Here is a 20,425-nt window from a genome sequence, read left to right on the forward strand (position 1 = left end):
ATGAGTCAAATGGTCAATACCAAAATCAAAATTGGACTTTGTTTTTTTAATTTCGTCCAAATCTATTTAACTCCACCAAATTTTCCAAAATTGCTTCACTCAACCAAATCGATCTAAACATGGAAATCAAAATCCTAATTTCCTCAATTCTCTTCATTATTATCTCTCTCAGATTCTTGATCCGAAAAATCATACGAAAGCCAAATCTTCCTCCGAGTCCGGCATGGTCGTTACCGGTGATTGGTCATCTCCGTCTCCTCAAACCACCGATTTATCGCACTTTCCTTTCACTTTCTCAATCCCTAAACGATGCTCCGATCTTCTCCCTCCGACTCGGTAACCGACTCGTTTTCGTGAACTCATCACACTCGATAGCCGAGGAATGTTTCACCAAAAACGACGTCGTACTCGCGAACCGGCCAAACTTCATCCTCGCTAAACACGTCGCTTACGATTACACAACCATGATCGCAGCTTCTTACGGTGACCACTGGCGTAACCTCCGCCGCATCGGCTCCGTCGAAATATTCTCCAATCACCGGCTTAACAGCTTTCTATCTGTTCGTAAAGACGAGATCCGGCGACTTGTGTTTCGTCTTTCTCGGAACTTTTCACAAGTAAGTGAGCTTTAAAACTTAGTTAATTAGATCTTAATCACGAATTTGGATTTAATTAAATGATATGATTTTATTCTAACTATACTCTGTTCTGTCATTGACTCGATTATAAATATTTGTAGGAGTTTTATTCTAACTATACTCTGTTCTGTCATTGACTCGATTATAAATATTTGTAGGAGTTTTATTCTAACTATACTCTGTTCTGTCATTGACTCGATTATAAATATTTGTAGGAGTTTGTGAAGGTGGAGATGAAATCGATGTTATCTGACTTAACATTCAACAACATTATAAGAATGGTGGCGGGAAAACGTTATTACGGAGACGGTGTTGAGGATGATCCGGAGGCTAAACGAGTCCGGCAGCTTATTGCGGATGTGGTAGCTTCTGCTGGTGCCGGAAACGCTGTTGATTATTTACCGATTTTGCGGTTAGTCTCAGATTACGAGACACGGGTTAAGAAGTTGGCGGGTAGGCTCGACGAGTTCTTGCAAGGATTGGTTGATGAGAAACGAGAAGCTAAGGAGAAAGGAAACACCATGATCGATCACTTGCTTACTCTCCAAGAATCCCAACCGGATTACTTCACTGATCGTATCATCAAAGGAAACATGCTTGTAAGTATCCGAAAAACTCGAACCAATAAATATTTAGGTTCATTATTCGATTTTCAAGCAATTCTTTAGATCACTCTTGTCACATTTTGGTATGGAACGTGTTAGTTTAGTGACGTGTATGTGTAAAATTTGCAGGCTTTGATACTAGCAGGGACCGACACATCAGCGGTTACGTTAGAATGGGCATTGTCAAACATGTTGAACCATCCGGAGGTACTGAACAAGGCGAGAGATGAAATCGATAGAAAGATAGGTTTAGACAGGCTTATGGACGAATCAGACATCTCAAATCTGCCTTATCTCCAAAACATTGTGTCTGAAACGTTGCGCCTTTATCCTGCGGTTCCCATGCTTCTTCCTCACGTTGCCTCGGAGGATTGTAAAGTTGCAGGATATGATATGCCGCGTGGCACGATGCTATTGACCAATGCATGGGCTATACACAGAGATCCTCGGCTATGGGATGATCCAATGAGCTTCAAGCCAGAGAGGTTTGAGAAAGAAGGAGAGGCTCAGAAGCTAATGCCGTTTGGGTTAGGAAGAAGGGCGTGTCCTGGTTCTGGACTGGCTCATCGGTTAATAAACCTGACTATTGGATCATTGATTCAGTGTTTGGAATGGAAGAGGATTGGAGAAGAAGAAGTGGATATGAGTGAAGGCAAAGGAGTTACAATGCCTAAAGCCGTGCCTCTCGAAGCCATGTGCAGAGCACGTGCATCTGTTGTTAAAATCTTCAACGAGGCCGCTTGACTTTTAGACTTTTAATGTCTATATATATACTTTAGATAACGACTTAATGTTTGTATGTTTTTTTTTTTTTTTTTTTTTGTGAAAAAGTTATGTTGTAAGTTGTATGAAAATATTGTGGAACAAGCAAAGATGCCAAATAGTGAGAATTGTAAGTGAAGTCTTTGTTTTACCTTAGTCAAGTTTTAATATTTTTTTTTAAAAATTAATATGAAAATAATTCTCAGCAAAGATGCCAAATTTGCATATATTACTAATTTCGAATTTTTTATGCTATTAGGAAATTTTTATGCTATTAAAGTTTAAAGTTTTATGGAGGTGTGTATTATTTGCAGGGATTTGCCAAGGTTGAGATGAAATCAATGTTTTCTGACTTAACATTCAACAACATCATTAGAATGCTGGCTGGAAAATGTTACTACGGAGACGGTAAAGAAGATGACCCCGAGGCCAAACGTGTGCGGGAACTTATCGCAGAGGCTATGAGTTCTTCTGGTCCTGGAACGCTGCTGATTATATACCGATCCTGACTTGGATCACATATTCCGAGAAACGGATAAAGAAGCTCGCCAGTAGGCTTGATGAGTTCTTGCAAGGATTAGTCGATGAGAAACGAGAAGGAAAGGAGAACAGGGACAACACGATGGTTGATCACTTGCTTTGTCTGCAAGAAACCCAACCAGAGTACTGTTGGTCACAAAACTAATGCTGAATAGTTCGATAGTTTATTAGCAAAGATACTTGGCCATTAAAAAGCCAAATACGAAGACTCAGTCTCCTTACAAACAATAACGTGAAGCAGAAAATGCAGGAAACAGAACAAAACAAACCGAAATACTTGGTCTACTACTTAGTCCACTACTTGACTCCAAATAACTCGGGACTTATTCTAAACTGAATTGACTAAAAGACTAAATCAAACCCAACAAGTACTACACGGACTGCATCATCAAAGGAACCATGCTTGTAAGTAACCGAGAAGAGGTTTTTAAGTAGTCAATGTTCACATTCGGTATGAAAGAACTAGTTTCTGATTTTTTTTCTTGTATATATGTGCAATGTGCAGTCTCTTTGTAACACCCGTCTCACCCTCTCTCGGGAACGGTGTGCCACGTGTAACATCCGTCTCACCCTCTCTCGGGAACGGCATGTTACCATAATTCACTTTACAACAAATAACTCTTTTTCCATAAACATCCAATTCTTTATTAAATACCAAGGCAAAAATCCGATAAAACATACTAAATCCAAATAAGTCGATAACACAACTGTTTATTAAAAGTCTCGAATAAAAAGGCGGAAAACGAGAATCCATCCCAAATGACACACCCCGACTCATCAAGTCATAACTACTCGTCTGGCTCACCTGAAATGGGGAAAGAGGGGTGAGCAACAGGGGAGTCGCTCAGTGAGGTATGGGATGCTAATCCGCATGTCACTGACTCAGCCAAGAAACTAATCGCAAAATAATGGAGTACCAAATATGAGCAAACACAGCACCTACAGTGCTCAATCAACATACAATTTTCCTATTAAGGAATAGTGGCCAATCACATCCTCAACGAGATCATTTATGGGATAGTGCCCAATCACACCCTCTAACGAGGTAATTTCTGGGATAGTGCCCACGCACACCCTCTAACGAGGTAATTTCTGGGATAGTGCCCACGCACACCCTCTAACGAGGTAATTTCTGGGATAGTGCCCACGCACACCGCCCCTGGGACGCTTATCGATCTTAAGGTGCAGGGCAACAGATCGATTATGTATTGCCCTCACCCCTACCTCAAACAATGCGGCACCATACAGAAGTTCTTTTATCTGTATCCGCTATATCTCAATATAATATATATATATATATATATATATATATATATATATATATATATATATATATATATAACTAACAACAAACATTTAATAGTATGTGACAAACAAATGGGTTTAATCATCTATCTTCCTATGTCCAATTTAAGCAATCAAACTAACTAGACTCGATCATTGAAACACATCACATTCAGTGTTGCACTATTCGTAAATTAGAATTCTCGAACAGAGCACAGCGGTTTGGAAATAGCCCTCACCTTAGCAATGCTGAAACTACGACTTCTGGACCTCGAATGAATAAACCGACTCCGGATCTGAAATCGGAACAAAAACTCGAGTCAAACGGCGTCCGAACGAATAAAAAACGGTTTTCGGGTCAACGGTCAAAGTCAACAGTCAAAGTCAACGGTCAACGGTCAAACCGGTCCAACCAGTCAAACCGATCCGGTCAACTTAAACCAAAAATCAATTGATTTAAACCGACCGGTTAACCTAAACCAAGAATCAATTGATTTAAACCAGATTAAATCAATTTAGACCGACCGGTTAACCCAAACGGTCGGCGGCAACAAATTCCGGCAAACCTTACCGGAAAAGTCACCGGCGGCGACGGCGGTCCGGCGACGAAGCGGCGGTGGAATCCCGGCGGCGAACGGACGGCTGCCGATCACGGCGCCTCCGGCGAATAGCGGCGGTTCCGGTCACCGGCGGCGGCGCGTGAGATCCACGCTCCGAAGACTCGGCGGCGCGTGGGTGTCACGCGCTTCCTTCTTCCGGCGCGTGGCGGCGCGTGGCTCGTCGGCGGTGGCAGCGCTTGGTGTCTCCGACTTCGTCTCGTCATCACGAATCCGGTGGTGCCCTTGGATTTGCGAGATTCGAAGCGGTTAGGGAGAAATCTTGAAAATACTAAACGGCCCGAAACTAAAACATTTAAAACTTGGTTTTAGGAGTTACCTTCGACTAAGCTTTCCGTTGGCTTGGTCGGCTCGGTTACGGGAGAAGATGGACGGTGGTTCGGTGGTACTAACTCCGACGAGATTTCTACAGAGTAACACTACTCAGGAGAGTGTTGTGGAGAAAATGAGAATGGGAGGGGGTTTTTATAGAGAAATAGAGGAGGGGGTACCTAGGTTAAGTGGATGGGCTTCATGGGCTTCGAATGGGCCTTGGGCCAATATTGGGCTGTTACACTCTTATAGCAGGGGGGATTGATAATACATCAGCGGTAACATTGGAATGGGCATTGTCAAGCTTGTTGAACAATCCAGAGGTACTGAAAAAGGCGAGAGATGAGATCGATAGAAAGATCGGTGTAGACAAGCTTTTGGAGGAATCAGACATCCCAAATCTTCCTTATCTTCAGAACATTGTATCTGAAACGTTACGTCTGTCCCTGCAGCCCCCATGCTGCTTCCTCACGTCGCCTCGAAAGATTGTAAAGTTGCGGGATACGATATGCCACATGGCACGATGCTATTGACTAATGCATGGGCTATACATAGGGATCCTCGGCTATTGGATGATCCAACTAGCCTCAATCCAGAGAGGTTCGAGAAAGGAGGAGAGGCTCATAAGCTTATGCCGTTCGGGCTAGGTAGACGGGCATGTCCTGGGTCCGGTTTGGCTCAGCGGCTAGTGACCTTGAGTCTCGGGTCTTTGATTCAATGTTTTGAGTGGGAGAGGATTGGAGAAGAAGAGGTTGATATGACTGAAGGTCCAGGACTCACAATGCCTAAAGGTATACCGTTGGTAGCCATGTGCAGAGCACGTGCCTTCGTTGGTAAAATCTTACCCGAGTCTGCTTAAGTTTTTATGTAAATAAATGCTAATACGTTGTTAAGCAACGGTAACTTATTAAAGGAAACGTATAAGCATAGTACAAATAAGAGCCAAAAATAGTACTCCAATGTATAATTGTTAATTTACAAATTTACAAATATGATTGTTCAGTTTTATCAATCAAACAATGTACTAGGTGGCTTTTGGACCACTATGCTAGACGTCAAATTTAAAATTTTTATAAGAAATCCAGCTAAAATATAAATTAGAATAATTATTAGGTATCAACATGATTAATGGGCACATGTGATTTGGCTGAAAAAAGATTTCGTTTTCAAAATCAACATCATCCTCTGTTATAATTCCAAATGATATCCTTGAGGAAGAAGAAGTCAAATATGGAAGGTCAAACCCTAATTTTCACATTTCTTTTCGTATGTCTATCTCTCGCATTCCTCATTGGAAGAATCAAGCGAAAGCCTAACCTTCCTCCGAGTCCGGCTTGGGCGTTAGTGCGTTACCGGTGATTGGTCACCTCCGCCTTCTCAAGCCACCGCTCCACGGGGTTTTCCTCTCCGTCTCGCAATCCCTAGGCGACACTCCGATCATCTCCCTCCGTCTTGGCAACCGACTGGTTTTCGTTGTCTCTTCACACTCAATCGCCGAGGAATGTTTCACTAAGAACGATGTCGTACTCGCGAACCGCTTTAACTCCCTTGCTTCAAAACACATCTCATATGGCTGCACCACCGTGGTTACAGCTTCGTACAGCGACCACTGGAGAAATCTCCGACACATTGGCGTTGTTGAGATATTCTCGGCTCACCGGCTCAATAGCTTTTCATCTATCCGCCGAGACGAGATCCAGCGGCTTATAACTTGTCTCTCACGGAACTCTTCACTCGTAAGTGATATTTTTTCCACTTTAGAATAGCTTATATGGAAATTTGAAATGGATTAGACCTTAATTTCTATTTTAGGATAATTTCATGTTATTGGCAAAATTTATTTTAATCAGAATCTTTAGTCTCTTGTCAATCTCTGTTTATAGGTGAATTTTTGTGAATTTTGTCAATGATTTAACTTAGGGTATATAATAAAAAAATTTGCAGGAATTTGCCAAGGTCGAGATGTGATCAATGTTTTCTAACTTAACATTTAACAACATCATTAGAATGGTGGCTGGAAAATGTTACTACGGAGACGGTGCAGAGGATGACCCGGAGGCTAAACGCATACGGGAGCTTATCGCAGAGGGGATGAGTTGTTTTGGTGCCGGAAACACTGCTGATTATTTACCGGTCTGAGTTGGATTACAGATTCCGAGAAACGGATAAAGAAGATCGCTGGTAGGCTTGATGAGTTCTTGCAAGGATTGGTCGATGAGAAACGAGAAGGGAAGGAGAAGAGGGAGGAGAACATAATGGTCGATCACTTGCTTCGTCAGCAAGAAACACAATCCGAGTACTACACGGACAACATTATCAAAGGGATCATGCTCGTAAGTAATATTTTTAAGTTCATGAGTCGATTTAGCCAATTGTGGAAATAATTAGTTTTTTTTTTTATTGCAGTCTCTTATATTGGCGGGGACTGATACATCAGCAGTAACATTGGAATGGACATTGTCGAGCTTGTTGAACCATCCAAAGATACTAAGCAAGGCGAGAGAAGAAATCGACAATGAAGTAGGCTTTGTGATAGAGAGGCGGAAGCTATGTAACAAACACGAAATCGAATTCTCCTGGAGAAGACGATATCGAACTCGGATCTTACTAGAAACGCTTAACGTTTAAGTAATAGGGGTGAGAATCCTCTTCTCAGGGCTAAAAGCTCTTTAATAACTGAATTCAATAAAAACCAAGATGATCTACAATGTGAGTCGAGATCGACTACTTATAACAAATAAGAGATAAAGCCAACGAGATAAAGAGAATCAAGAGAAGTAATCTAGAAAGGATTTGAGTATATCCTTGACAAAACAGAATGAGAAAACAAATAGAAGAAGAATGGGCCGAGGGTGGTCAGCCCACGAAGGAGTCTGTCACGAGGCCCGATTGTTGCAGAGGATGCGCTGCATCAGGTCCCTCCGGGTGAGAGAGGGTTCGACCACGAACCAAGAGCGTCGTTGTCGCCGCGAAACGGAGACAAATACTTCACATTAAAAACATCCGATGTTCGCAGATGAGGAGGAAGCTTGACACGATACGCGTTGGCGTTAATCCGTTCCACCACTTCAAGTGGACCAATTTTCTGTGACTTAAGCATATTGTATTCACGGAGAGGAAAGCGGTCCTTCGTTAAGACAACCCACACCAAGTCGCCAGGATTAAAAATCAGCTCCCGACGTTTCGAATCAGCCGCTTCTTTGTACTTGGTCGCCGCAGCCTCCAAATTGGCTTGAGCTTCCGTATGAACTTGCTGAAGTTCCTCCACGAAGTCCAAAGCTTGCCCATGTAGGCGAGTTTGATCGGGGAGTGTTGTAAGGTCCAATGGGCAGCGCGGAATAAACCCATAGACAATCCGAAATGGAGAAAACCCAACACTACGGTTAAATGCATGGTTATGAGCAAACTCCGCTTGACAAAGCTTGGCATCCCAACTCTTGATGTTATCCCCTACTAAACAGCGCAGCAAATCTCCGAGAGCGCGATTAGTGACTTCGGTTTGGCCGTCGGTTTGTGGATGATAAGCGGAACTCATATCCAAGCTTGTCCGTAAGAGCTTCCACAAAGATCGCCAAAAATGGCTTAGGAATCGTGTGTCCCTATCCGAGACAATGGATGTAGGCAATCCATGCAAGCGATAAATTTCCTTGAAAAATAGTGAAGCCACCGTGACAACATTTGTGGTCTTCTTACAAGGAATGAAATGAGCCATTTTCAAAAAACGATCCACCACGACGAAAATCGAATCATTCCCACGTTGAGTGCGAGGCAGCCCTAAAACGAAATCCATACTCACATCGGTCCATGGTTGTGTCAGGATTGGCAATGGAAGATAAAGACCAGCGTTGGATGCTTTTCCTTTAGACATTTGACAAACTCTACAACGTTCCACAAAACGTTCAACATCGCGTCTTAAGGTTGGCCAGAAGTAAGATGTTGATACTAATTGTAATGTCCGGTCTCGACCAACGTGTCCTTCGTTATGGAGCTCACTAATTATTTGAAGGCGCCAGCTGCCTTCAGGGACACAAATCCGTAAACCCTTGAAAAGGAACCCATCTTGAAGTGAAAAATCGTCTGTGAGGTTGTTTTCCGCGTCTTGGAGGATTCGTGAGAAAAAGGGTCAGTCTTGTAGAGATCCGCAATCGTTGCAAAGCCCTTAACGGATGCGTGTATGGTCGTCAAAAGCGTGTGTCGACGACTTAATGCATCAGCTACTCGATTTGTTTTCCGGATTGGTGTTTTATGGAGAAAGTGAATTGTTGTAGGAAGGCGATCCAGGAGGCATGTCTTGATGAAACCTTCGCTTGACTATCAAGATGACGCAGTGCATCATGATCCGTGAAAAGAACGAAGTCGCGGTGAACCAAATAATGTCTCCAATGCTTGATTGCTTGAACAATTGCATAAAACTCCACGTCGTAAGTGCTATAGCGGCCACGTGCTCCCGATAATTTTTCGCTGTAATATGCGACCGGCCTGCTTTGTTGACTAAGCACCGCGCCAATTCCTAGCTTAGAGGTATCACAATGTAGCTCAAAGGTCAAGGAAAAATCGGGAAGGACCAAAATGGGGGCTGTCGTGAGCTTGTGTTTGATGAGTGTAAACGCCTCATCAGCCTCCGGTGTCCATGAGAACTTCCCATCACGTATGCAGTCCGTGATAGGGGCGACAATGCTGCTGAAATGGTGGACAAAACGGCGATAAAAGGAGGCGAGACCGTGAAAACTGCGTACTTCCGTCACTGTGCGTGGTACTGGCCAAGAACGAACAGCTTCAATCTTGGATTCATCTACGGATAACCCTTTGTCAGAAATAATGTAACCCAAAAAAAGAACTTGCTTGACTCCAAATTCACACTTGTGACGGGCTGCGAATAATTTTTCATTTCGGAGAACAGTTAAAACGGATCGGAGGTGAGTCTCGTGTTCGTCGCCGGAAGAGCTGAAGATGAGTATGTCGTCAAAGTACACGACGACGAATTTTCCAATGAACGGTCGGAGGGCTTGATTCATCACACGCATGAACGTACTCGGAGCATTGAAGAGTCCAAACGGCATTACCAACCATTCAAACAGTCCCTCACGGGTCTTGAAAGCGGTCTTCCATTCATCCCCAGGACGAATCCGTATTTGATGGTAGCCACTCTTCAAGTCGATCTTAGTGAAGATAGATGCCTTCCCAATCTGGTCTAATAGATCGTCTAACCGAGGAATAGGAAAGCGGTAACGGACTGTGATTTTGTTGATGGCACGGCTATCAACGCACATACGCCATGTTCCGTCTTTTTTTGGAATGAGAAGAGCGGGCACGGCGCACGGGCTGAGGCTCTCACGTACATGGCCCTTGCTAAGAAGTTCTTCTACTTGTCGGCAGAGCTCATCATGTTCTTGTGGACTCATGCGGTAGTGAGGTCGATTTGGTAGTGTAGCACCGGGAACGAGGTCAATGTGGTGTTGAATGTCACGGAGAGGAGGCAATTCTTGTGGTAGTTCATGAGGGAACACGTCTGCGAATTCCGTGAGGACACCATCAAACAAACTAGGGGTTTGCGGAGTGGCTGGTTTTGGTGACGAAGTGAGGACGGCTAAGGCGAAGCCTTCTTGTTGTAATTCCTTTTCAAAAGTAGAAAAAGAACAGAGAATGGTGACACGGTGATGACCCGTAGCTGTCAGTGTTTTTGGAGGTGGTGGTGATTTTTTGGGCGGCGGTGTTGCGTGAGGCACTAAGGGAGTGTCCGATGATGGTAGCAGCAGGATTTTGTGAGTTTCCCAAAGGAACTCATAGGTGTTGGCGGCTCCATCGTGAATGATTTTGCGATCATATTCCCATGGCCTCCCCAAAATTAAGTGGCTCACGTTCATTTGTGCGATGTCAAAATACAACCTGTCTTTGTAGAATGGGCCTATAGAGAAAGGAAAAAGGGTCCGATGAGACACACGAAATGAAACGCCTTCTTGCAGCCATGTGATTGAGTAGGCTGTAGGGTGTGCTTCAAAAGGCAAGCCTAGCTTGCGGGCTACTTCCTCCGCAATAATATTACGACAGCTTCCCGAATCGATGACAAAGGTACAAACGCGGCATTTGACGGTACAAGTCGAACGAAAAATATTGGTGCGTAGCCAGTGTTCTTCTCGTTGTTGTGGAGTCAAACACAAGAAACATGACACTAGCACACGACATGTATCACCTGGAGTAGCATGTGTCGTGATAGGTTGTTCTGTTCCTTCATCTTCTAGTGAATCATAGTCAGGATCTTCGTCTATCACCTTACCATCTTCAATAAGGAGCCCACGTTGGGCTTGGTTGGGGCAGGCGGTTTGTCGATGACCTGGTTCTCCGCAGGAATAACACCTTAGAGCATTAGGACGAGTGGAACGGCGCAAAGCAGGCTCTGCTTCTTTGGTGGTGTGAGTTGTACTCGTATTTCCTTGCTCTGTTGTATCGCGCGATGTCACACTCGTGGTGGTGGGTTTCTGGTCTGTGTTGCGGGATCGAGAGAAGGAAGAGTTTGAGGCTGTGCGAAATTGTTGCTCGAAAGATGAGGCACTTCTATGAGCTTCTGCGACTGTGGATGGGTCAAATTGGGCCAGGGCGTTCTGAATTTGAGATCTCAATCCACCAATAAATCGTGAAACCATTTGAACTTCGCTGTCATAAATGTCATTGCGGGTGGCCAAGAGGTAAAATTCCTCCGCATACTCCTCAACGGAACGTGCTCCTTGACGCAAATTCTGTAGACGATTATACACAGTACGGTCGTAATTGTGTGGAAGGAAGGTGTCCCGTAACTTTTTCTTGAGCTTATCCCATGAACGGATTGGTTCTTTCCCGGTGCGAGCTCGTGATGACTTGAGTTGTTGCCACCAAGACGCTGCGTGTCCCCGAAAACGTGTTGCAACGAGTGAAACCCTCCGATTATCTGGTACACCTTTAAACTCCAACACTTCTTCAACAGCTACCAACCAATCCAGAAGTGAATCGCCACGGATCCCTCCGACGAATTCTAGTATGTCCACTTTAAAACTAGTCTCCCAACGTGTGTCATGTTGTCGCTGCTCCTGTTGTCTGAAACGTGCGAGCTCGTGTTGCTGCGGGTATTCAAGTGCTAAGGGAAGTTGTTGCTGTTGCGGATTGTGTTGCTGGCCACCGTCAACGATGACCTGCTGGTTGTTTTGGTTTGCTGGTGCGTTGATGATGGCTGCTGGTGGCGGCGCTTGATTACCTCCCCCAAGATGTCGGATCAACACTTGACTCAGCTCTTGAATGGAAGTTTGCAGCGCTGCTTGTGATGCTTGCATAGCGGCTTGAGATGAGAGAAGAGTTTCATGAAACTCTTTCCAATCGATGTTGTTGTCTGGGATCTTCTCTCCTTCGTGCTTAGGAGGAGGCATGATTGATACAGAATTCAAATCCAGGAAAGACAAGAATCTGATACCAACTGATAGAGAGGCGGAAGCTATGTAACAAGCACGAAATCGAAGTCTCCTGGAGAAGACGATATCGAACTCGGATCTTACTAGAAACGCTTAACGTTTAAGTAATAGGGGTGAGAATCCTCTTCTCAGGGCTAAAAGCTCTTTAATAACTGAATTCAATAAAAACCAATATGATCTACAACGTGAGTCGAGATCGACTACTTATAACAAATAAGAGATAAAGCCAACGAGATAAAGAGAATCAAGAGAAGTAATCTAGAAAGGATTTGAGTATATCCTTGACAAAACAGAATGAGAAAACAAATAGAAGAAGAATGGGCCGAGAGTGGTCAGCCCACGAAGGAGTCTGTCACGAGGCCCGATTGTTGCAGAGGATGCGCTGCATCACTTTGAGAGGCTTGTGGAAGAATCAGACCTCTCACGTCTTCCTTATCTTCAGAACATTGTGTATGAGTCGTTGCGTTTATACCCTGCAAGTCCCTTGTTGGTCCCTCACGTGGCATCAGAAGACTGTAAAGTAGGGGGTTACGATATGCCACGTGGAACGATGTTATTGACTAATGCATGGGCTATACACAGGGATCCTAAGATATGGGATGATCCAACGAATTTTAAACCAGAGAGGTTCGAGAAAGAAGGGGAGGCTCATAAGCTAATGGGGTTCGGGCTAGGAAGAAGGGCATGTCCTGGGTCCGGTCTAGCTCAATGGCTAGCGAGCTTGACTATCGGGTCTTTGATTCAATGTTTTGAGTGGGAGAGGGTTGGTGAAGAAGAGGTGGATATGAGTGAAGGTGGCGGAGGAGTCATAATGCCCAAAGCTATACCGTTGGTAGCCATGTGCAGAGCACGTGCCTTTGTTGGTAAAATACTCAACGAGTCCGCTTGAGTTTAGACTTTTGTACTAAATGTAAATGCTAATTTATGTCGGTATGTTTTGATTGTTGGAGTTATTATAACTACTTTGTCAAATGTTCGAATTTGAACCTTGTGCTTCTACGTTTTAGGCCTTTTGTGTCGAACATTTTTTAGGCTTTGCGTTGGACAAGCTGGTGGGCTTTTTATATAGTGCTTTTTGGGCTTTTATGAACACACGCCCACAAACTATATAATATATATTTTTTAAATAATATATTTCCTTGAATGCATTCCGATGTATTAATCTCCAAAATAATAGTTAAAAAGAGAGACGAAGAAAAAACAAAGAGCCCCCAAACAAACAAAATGGATTTGACCCAAATCTTGATCCTCTCTTTTCTGTCTCTTTTTGCCTCCGCCATATTCTTGCTCACAAGATCCAAACGGAAACTGCACCTTCCTCCGTCTCCGGGGATCTCCTTGCCAGTGATCGGGCACCTCCACCTTCTCAAGCCACCGCTTCACCGGACGTTCCTTTCCCTCTCCCAATCCATCGGAAATGCTCCGATCTTCCATCTCCGCCTCGGAAATCGCCTCGTTTATGTCATCTCTTCACGTTCTATCGCCGAAGAATGTTTCACAACGAACGACGTCGTTCTCGCGAACCGTCCCAAGTTCACGATAAGCAAGCACGTCGGCTACAACGGCACCTACTTACTCTCTTCATCTTACGGCGATCATTGGAGGAACCTCCGCCGCATCGCCGCCGTCGAGATATTATCCACTCATAGACTCAATTCGTTTCTTTATATTCGTAAGGACGAGATCCGACGGCTCATTTCACATCTCTCTCGAGATTCCTTACACGTATGACCTCCTTAAATTCTTTGTTTATTATTTGTTCTGTATTCTGTTCTTTTTTGTTCTTTTGTCAACTAACATACGTTTATATTTATTGTGACTAGTTTATTTTTTCAAGCATTGCGTGTATATTATATTTATGATACTAGCTTTAAATCTATATATAAAGATGCAGTGTAGGTTTTGATTGTTTTAAGTTGGTTTATTATTTGGTTATGTTCAAAATAAACATATTAGAAAGCAAACGGAAATGCATAAATAATTAATGTTTACCAAAACTCTTATCTGTTTACTACTACTCCTAATTGTATTCGTACTCTCAGGGATTTGTGGAGGTAGAGATGAAAACATTATTAACCAATTTGGCATCCAACACCACCATCAGAATGTTGGCCGGGAAGAGATATTTTGGTGAGGACAACGATGAAGCTAAACTCGTGAAGCAACTTGTGTCGGAGGTGGTGACCAGCGCTGGTGCAGGAAACGCCATTGATTATCTTTCCATTTTACGTTGGGTCACGAGTTATGAAAAACGAATCAAGAATTTGGGAAATAGGTTTGATGCGTTTTTGCAGCGATTAGTCGACGAAAAACGTGCAGAAAAGGAAAAAGGTGAAACTATGATCGATCACTTGCTTGCTCTCCAAGACATTCAACCTGATTACTATACGGATGTCATCATCAAAGGAATCATACTTGTAAGTATCAATCAATAAGCAAGTACACGATATATATATATATATATATATATATATATATATGAATAGAAAGAGTTTAATGGTAGAAATGTGTGTAGACTCTTATAATTGCAGGGACAGATACGTCATCAGTAACACTAGAATGGGCAATGTCAAATCTGTTGAACCATCCAGAAATACTTAAAAAAGCGAGAATGGAAATCGATGAAAAAGTTGGTCTAGACCGGCTAGTAGACGAATCAGACATTGTAAATCTCTCTTATCTCCAAAACATTGTATTGGAAACGCTACGTATGTACCCTGCAGTCCCACTACTACTACCTCATTTGTCATCAGAAGATTGTAAAGTTGGAGGATATGATATACCAAGTGGAACAATGGTGTTGACCAACGCATGGGCCATGCATAGAGATCCAGAGTTATGGGAAGATCCGGAGATATTCAAGCCGGAAAGATTTGAAAAAGAAGGAGAGGCTGAGAAGCTATTCTCATTTGGGATGGGACGAAGAGCTTGTCCTGGAGCCGGGCTGGCTCATAGGCTAATAAACCTGGCTCTTGGAAGTTTGGTTCAATGTTTTGAGTGGGAAAGAGTTGGTGAGGAGCTTGTGGACATGACCGAAGACAAAGGAGCCACATTGCCCAAAGCTATACCATTAGGAGCCATGTGCAAAGCACGTTCTATTGTTGGTAAACTGATTTAAATGTATTTTATTTAATGACAAGTTTTTATGTTTTTAATTATGTGTTTTGGTCGTCCCTCGATCTTTTATTGTAACTTTGAATCTTGTTTAATAATCGGCTTAATGTCCACCCTCGATCTTTTGTTGTAACTTTGAATCTTTTTTTTTTTTTCATCTTGTAACTTTGAATCTTGTTTAATATTATCGGCTTGATGTCCACTACTAGTCATTGTGGTCAATTACTAACTTCACGTAGTGAATCTAAAGCTTATGCCATTTGGGCTTATCTGGTAGTTGGGCTTATCACCGGTTAGTGGGCATGCCTCTTGGGTCATTGGTGTCGAACTTAATGATATGACTATGAGTTGACCGGTTGACCCGTATTATGTTGTGCGTTGTGTCTTTTACTCCACTAAAACGGTGAGGAAGGGTAAAAAAAAGGGAAAATGTTTCTCTACGCCAACAATACGTCATCACATCGTCACACATGCAGACAAAGAAAATATTGCGACAACTACACCAACTACTGCAATCACATAACGACATACACGAACTAACATGAGTTATGGTGCCAACACCATAAACATACATTCCGGTACTGTTCCGGTGAAAGACGCGACAGAATCCGGCACCGGAGATACCTAATTGTAAACCCGACCCAAATTAAAAAAAAAAAAAAACAAAAAAAGGCCAAAATTAAATAGAACCCGACCCATAACTCGTGATAAAACCCAACCCAAAATAATTAAAACTACCGTAAATTAACACAAGAATGTCGATTCTCTGTTCTTAGTCTGGTTTCGAGAGCTTAGAAGTGAGGTGTGTTGAGAAAAAGAGATTTCTAAATCTTTGTAAGAATATAGCTAATTCTCGGATTTCATCGGGTTTGAAACAGGTATGTTGTAATTTGATTTCTTAAGAATTTGTGAGAATAGATTTGAATAGATTTACTCGATGAGTATAATGGGACATATTTGCGTGTTGATTGTTGTGATGGAAAGGATTTCGTATTTATTTTGGTAGTAATTGAACATGAAATTGATGCAGATCAGTTGTTTGTTGAAATGTTTAAAAGAAGAGTTTTGTTGTCTGATTTTTTGCAAGATGGATACAAGTAGTGGGTCATCTAGTTTGAGTAGATCGTCTGGAGCTCTAAAAAAGTGTAATTGTGGATTGCCTGCGAAGATATACAAACCCGACAAAACCCAGAAAAAATCACAGACAATATCAACAATAAGTTAAAATCCAAAAACCCCAATGTCGGGATCTGTTTCGACTTTATACACCCAAATCAACCCAGAAAACTTGAGTTCTTACCTCATTGGAACGAGATTCCGTTACGATTCACTCTCTAAGCTTTAATCGTGACAATATTGGAGAAGAAATGTGGCGATTCGAAAAGTCCCTCTTCTACGCTCATGAACCCTAAATCGCAAAGAGAGAGTTTGATTATGGTCTCGGTAATTACGTTTGTTGTTGTTAAATTAGTGTTGGGCTGGGTGTAGGCCCAATTAGTTTTTAGTTGGGTTTTTATTAACTCGGGTTGGTTTTTGATTGTGTCTGGGTCGGGATTTAATTATTTGGGTCGGGTTTACAATTGGGTATCTCCGGTGCCGGATTCCGTCGCGTCTTTCACCGGAACGGTACCGGAATGTATGTTTATGGTGTTGGCACCATAACTCATGTTAGTTTGTGCATGTCGTTATGTGATTGCAGTAGTTGGTAGCTAACGCAATATTTTCTTTGTCTGCATGTGTGACAATGTGATGACGTATTGTTGGCGTAGCTGAGAAACATTTTCCCTAAAAAAAACTAAAAAGACAATTCCTTTCATATATAAAATTCACACCACACACTCCAATAATAAGTGCATCAGTAGGTGAAAAAAAAAGTGCATCGAGGTGTGATTCTATTCATCGCACCCAACAAGCTAGTCTATCATCATTTGTCCAAACTACGGCTGAAAATTTAATTTGTTAAAATCAAAATAAATTGAAAATTGCTTCCATCATATTTGAACCTATTTAATTTAATTTGTTAAATTGTGGAACATATTCTAAAAACACGTCATATTGTTATTATTAATTTTTTTTTAATTGCACGTCATAAAATTTTGATGGATAGACTTAGACAAGACGCTAATCGATCTGAACGGTAAAAATTGATAATGAGGTTGGAAGGTGTAGTAACCTTTCTCTCCATAGTTATAAATTATTTGTCTTGAAAACTTTACTTTATGTAATTGATAAAGAACTTTTTCATTTTTATCCTTTTTCAGTGTGTGTACACGCTTGAAAGCGGAAAAGATGAACTCAGACTAATAAAAGGAAACGGAACTTAGAAAACAAAACATTTCACTCGACCAAAGCCCTTAGCTTCTAACTTCATTCATTCGAAAGAACACACATTATGTTGAGTTTAAACACATGTAAGTAATACAATAAGGACAATAACACAAATCACTAGGTATATGACTGTCTTTTTTATTTTATTTTTTAAGTCGGCAGATGTACTATCTTTTACATATTGACATATTTTTATCATTTTCCCTTTTTAGGTAGAGCAATAAGAAATATTTTTTTCTTAAATTCCCTACAAAACAGGAAATTTACCTAACTTTCTTATTGAAAGTGAATTATTAGCTTCTCTTTCAAAGCAAATTAAAATCTCAATCCAAACCATTTCCAAAATTTCAAGTATCTTTCGTTCTCAGTCAATTAATTTTCGTGTTTTAAAGACCACAAAGTACCCATCTGGTCCATCTCGATTTCGTGTTTTAAAGACCACAAAGTACCCATCTGGTCCATCTCGATCCCACACACGACACAACTTTACAAAAAAAGAAAGACCAAAAAACAAAGAAAGCAATCAACAAGAAAATGGACATCACCCAAATCCTGCTCCTCTCCTTTCTCTTTCTCTCTATCTCTATCAAACTCTTGCTCACAAAATCTAACCGGAAACCTAATCTTCCTCCTTCTCCGGGTTACCCTTTACCGGTTATCGGCCACCTCCACCTCCTCAAGCAACCGGTCCACCGAACATTCCTCTCCATCTCTCAGTCCCTCGGAAATGCTCCGATCTTCCACCTCCGCCTGGGAAACCGCCTCGTTTACGTTATCTCCTCACATTCCATAGCCGAAGAATGTTTCACCAAAAACGACGTCGTTCTTGCGAATCGTCCTGATATCATCATGGCCAAACACGTCGGCTATAACTTTACCAATATGATTGCAGCACCTTACGGCGACCACTGGAGGAATCTCCGCCGCATTGCCGCCGTCGAGATTTTTTCTTCTCATAGAGTCAGTACTTTTAAGTCTATCCGTAAAGACGAGATCCAACGGCTCATAACACTTCTCTCTAGAGACTCCTTACACGTAACACCTTCTTATTTTTATATTTTTTATTATTTAAAAATAAAAACACCTTCTTATTTAACTCGATTTTTTATCTTTTCTTATTTAAGTAAATCAATTTTTTTTTTAAACATCAGTAAATCAAAAAATTTAATCTACTACTCGACACTCGTGAGGTTGAATTACTAGTCAAATTTTTCGACAATAAATCAATTTTTTTTAATCTGCGTACTTTTAACTAAAACGTCTTATATTTTGAAACAGAGGATATTTGTCTGTTGTTCTAGACTTCTAGTCTCTCACAATTGAAAATACTTTTATATATACATATGTCTCTACTCAAATATTCGAAATATTCCCTACTACATATACGATTGAAAATTTAAGATTATGTATACTACATGTTAAATTTGAAACAGTATCTGTAAAATGAACAAATAAATTACATAAAAATGTGGTTGAATATTTTTTTATTCATTTATTAGTATAGTTTTGTGTAAATATTTAATGTTGCACAACGTAATAAATTTGACTAGTAATCGATCGTCCCACAGGGATTTGTTGAAGTGGAGTTGAAATCATTATTAGCCAACTTGGCATTCAACAACATCATCATGATGGTAGCCGGAAAGCGATATTACGGTAGCGGTACAGAAGACAATGATGAAGCCAAGCTCGTGAGGGAACTTATATCGGAGGTAATGACGGGCGCCAGTTCTGGCAATTTGGCTGATTATCTTCCGATCATAAATTGGGTCACAAACTTTGAGAACCAGACCAAGATTTTGGGGAATCGACTCGATAGATTCCTGCAAAAATTGGTTGATGAGAAACGTGCAGAGAAAGAAAAGGGTCAAACTTTGATCAATCATTTGCTTTCTTTCCAAGAAACCGAACCCGATTACTATACTGATATCATCATCAAAGGAATCATACTCGTAAGTTCATATTAACTAATATTATTCTATATATAATATATGGAGTGAGTTTACTTATTAGAAATATATATACACAGGCTCTGGTTCTTGCGGGGACAGATACATCTGCAGTAACGTTGGAATGGGCAATGTCAAATTTGTTGAACCATCCAGGGATACTTGAGAAAGCGAGAGCGGAAATCGATGAAAAAATCGGTTCAGACCGGTTAGTTGAAGAATCAGACATTGGAAATCTCCATTATCTCCAAAACATTGTGTCGGAAACACTACGTTTGTATCCTGCGGTTCCACTACTCCTCCCTCATTTCTCATCGGATGAATGTAAAGTGGCGGGCTACGATATGCCACGTCGCACGTTGTTATTAACAAACGTATGGGCGATGCATAGAGATCCAGGTTTATGGGAAGAGCCAGAGAGGTTCAAACCGGAGAGGTTCGAGAAAGAAGGAGAGACTCGAAAGCTAATGCCGTTTGGGATGGGACGACGAGCTTGTCCTGGAGCCGAGCTTGGGAAGCGGTTAGTAAGTCTTGCTCTTGGCTGTTTGATTCAGTGTTTCGAGTGGGAGAGAGTTGGTGAAGAACTTGTGGACATGACTGAAGGCGAAGGGATCACTATGCCTAAAGCTACTCCGTTGCGAGCTATGTGCAAGGCACGTGCCGTTGTTGGTAAAGTGATATAATTAACCTGTAACTGTAACTTATAGTTTCATACATCCCACGTGTTCTTACTTCTTAGAAATAAAAGTATTATGTGGTCAATAAGTTGGATGCAGAGCAATAAAAGAAATAAGTGTTTCGACTTCCACAAGATCAAGAAAAACGGTTGGTACATAGTAT

General features: G+C 41.8%; 5 protein-coding genes, 1 long non-coding RNA gene and 1 pseudogene across 6 annotated transcripts; 6 read left to right on the plus strand and 1 right to left on the minus strand.

Annotated features, from left to right (window-relative positions):
• Positions 1-26: 26 nt before the first annotated feature.
• LOC9303024 (cytochrome P450 81D11) lies at positions 27-2,156 on the plus strand. The gene is made up of 3 exons (XM_021017509.1): positions 27-617; positions 854-1,237; positions 1,373-2,156. The coding sequence occupies exons 1-3, from the start codon at positions 120-122 to the stop codon at positions 1,985-1,987; spliced, it is 1,497 nt and encodes a 498-aa protein (XP_020873168.1). The 5' UTR covers positions 27-119; the 3' UTR covers positions 1,988-2,156.
• Positions 2,157-4,844: 2,688 nt separating this feature from the next.
• On the plus strand, positions 4,845-5,721 carry LOC9303025 (annotated as a pseudogene).
• A 1,948-nt stretch (positions 5,722-7,669) lies between these two features.
• On the minus strand, positions 7,670-12,152 carry LOC110226107. The gene is made up of 3 exons (XM_021016722.1): positions 9,007-12,152; positions 7,965-8,037; positions 7,670-7,885 (listed from the first exon to the last, which is right to left on the minus strand). The coding sequence occupies exons 1-3, from the start codon at positions 12,150-12,152 to the stop codon at positions 7,670-7,672; spliced, it is 3,435 nt and encodes a 1,144-aa protein (XP_020872381.1).
• Positions 12,153-12,744: 592 nt separating this feature from the next.
• LOC9303026 (cytochrome P450 81D1) lies at positions 12,745-13,083 on the plus strand. Its single transcript, XM_021016725.1, has one exon. It carries the CDS (start codon positions 12,745-12,747, stop codon positions 13,081-13,083), a length of 339 nt encoding a protein of 112 aa, XP_020872384.1.
• On the plus strand, positions 13,083-15,508 carry LOC9303027 (cytochrome P450 81D11). Its single transcript, XM_002866909.2, has 3 exons — positions 13,083-13,919; positions 14,237-14,611; positions 14,710-15,508. The coding sequence occupies exons 1-3, from the start codon at positions 13,338-13,340 to the stop codon at positions 15,310-15,312; spliced, it is 1,560 nt and encodes a 519-aa protein (XP_002866955.2). The 5' UTR covers positions 13,083-13,337; the 3' UTR covers positions 15,313-15,508.
• A 488-nt stretch (positions 15,509-15,996) lies between these two features.
• LOC110226128 lies at positions 15,997-17,026 on the plus strand. The gene is made up of 2 exons (XR_002330238.1): positions 15,997-16,186; positions 16,396-17,026. It is a non-coding gene; the product is annotated as an uncharacterized LOC110226128 (long non-coding RNA).
• Positions 17,027-17,976: 950 nt separating this feature from the next.
• Positions 17,977-20,393, plus strand: LOC9303028 (cytochrome P450 81D11). Its single transcript, XM_021019091.1, has 3 exons — positions 17,977-18,671; positions 19,205-19,588; positions 19,666-20,393. Exons 1-3 carry the CDS (start codon positions 18,171-18,173, stop codon positions 20,266-20,268), a joined length of 1,488 nt encoding a protein of 495 aa, XP_020874750.1. The 5' UTR covers positions 17,977-18,170; the 3' UTR covers positions 20,269-20,393.
• The last annotated feature ends 32 nt before the right edge of the window (positions 20,394-20,425 follow it).

The sequence above is a fragment of the Arabidopsis lyrata genome (genome assembly GCF_000004255.2).
Source record: "Arabidopsis lyrata subsp. lyrata unplaced genomic scaffold ARALYscaffold_7, whole genome shotgun sequence".
NCBI classification, from domain to species: domain Eukaryota; kingdom Viridiplantae; phylum Streptophyta; class Magnoliopsida; order Brassicales; family Brassicaceae; genus Arabidopsis; species Arabidopsis lyrata.

What these genes read in the sequence shown, in the direction of transcription:
- LOC9303024 (XM_021017509.1), top strand. Translation starts at nt 120, where the DNA reads ATGGAAATCAAAATCCTAATTTCCTCAATTCTCTTCATTATTATCTCT. An exon ending in TTTCTCGGAACTTTTCACAA is followed by an intron (nt 618 to 853) that starts GTAAGTGAGCTT and finishes AAATATTTGTAG; the next exon opens with GAGTTTGTGAAGGTGGAGAT. An exon ending in TCATCAAAGGAAACATGCTT is followed by an intron (nt 1,238 to 1,372) that starts GTAAGTATCCGA and finishes TAAAATTTGCAG; the next exon opens with GCTTTGATACTAGCAGGGAC.
- LOC110226107 (XM_021016722.1), bottom strand. Translation starts at nt 12,152, where the DNA reads ATGCCTCCTCCTAAGCACGAAGGAGAGAAGATCCCAGACAACAACATC. An exon ending in CTACAACAATTCACTTTCTC is followed by an intron (nt 8,038 to 9,006) that starts CATAAAACACCA and finishes TACATGGGCAAG; the next exon opens with CTTTGGACTTCGTGGAGGAA. An exon ending in TTGGAGGCTGCGGCGACCAA is followed by an intron (nt 7,886 to 7,964) that starts GTACAAAGAAGC and finishes GTCTTAACGAAG; the next exon opens with GACCGCTTTCCTCTCCGTGA.
- LOC9303026 (XM_021016725.1), top strand. Translation starts at nt 12,745, where the DNA reads ATGTTATTGACTAATGCATGGGCTATACACAGGGATCCTAAGATATGG.
- LOC9303027 (XM_002866909.2), top strand. Translation starts at nt 13,338, where the DNA reads ATGCATTCCGATGTATTAATCTCCAAAATAATAGTTAAAAAGAGAGAC. An exon ending in TCTCTCGAGATTCCTTACAC is followed by an intron (nt 13,920 to 14,236) that starts GTATGACCTCCT and finishes TCGTACTCTCAG; the next exon opens with GGATTTGTGGAGGTAGAGAT. An exon ending in TCATCAAAGGAATCATACTT is followed by an intron (nt 14,612 to 14,709) that starts GTAAGTATCAAT and finishes AAATGTGTGTAG; the next exon opens with ACTCTTATAATTGCAGGGAC.
- LOC9303028 (XM_021019091.1), top strand. Translation starts at nt 18,171, where the DNA reads ATGGACATCACCCAAATCCTGCTCCTCTCCTTTCTCTTTCTCTCTATC. An exon ending in TCTCTAGAGACTCCTTACAC is followed by an intron (nt 18,672 to 19,204) that starts GTAACACCTTCT and finishes ATCGTCCCACAG; the next exon opens with GGATTTGTTGAAGTGGAGTT. An exon ending in TCATCAAAGGAATCATACTC is followed by an intron (nt 19,589 to 19,665) that starts GTAAGTTCATAT and finishes ATATATACACAG; the next exon opens with GCTCTGGTTCTTGCGGGGAC.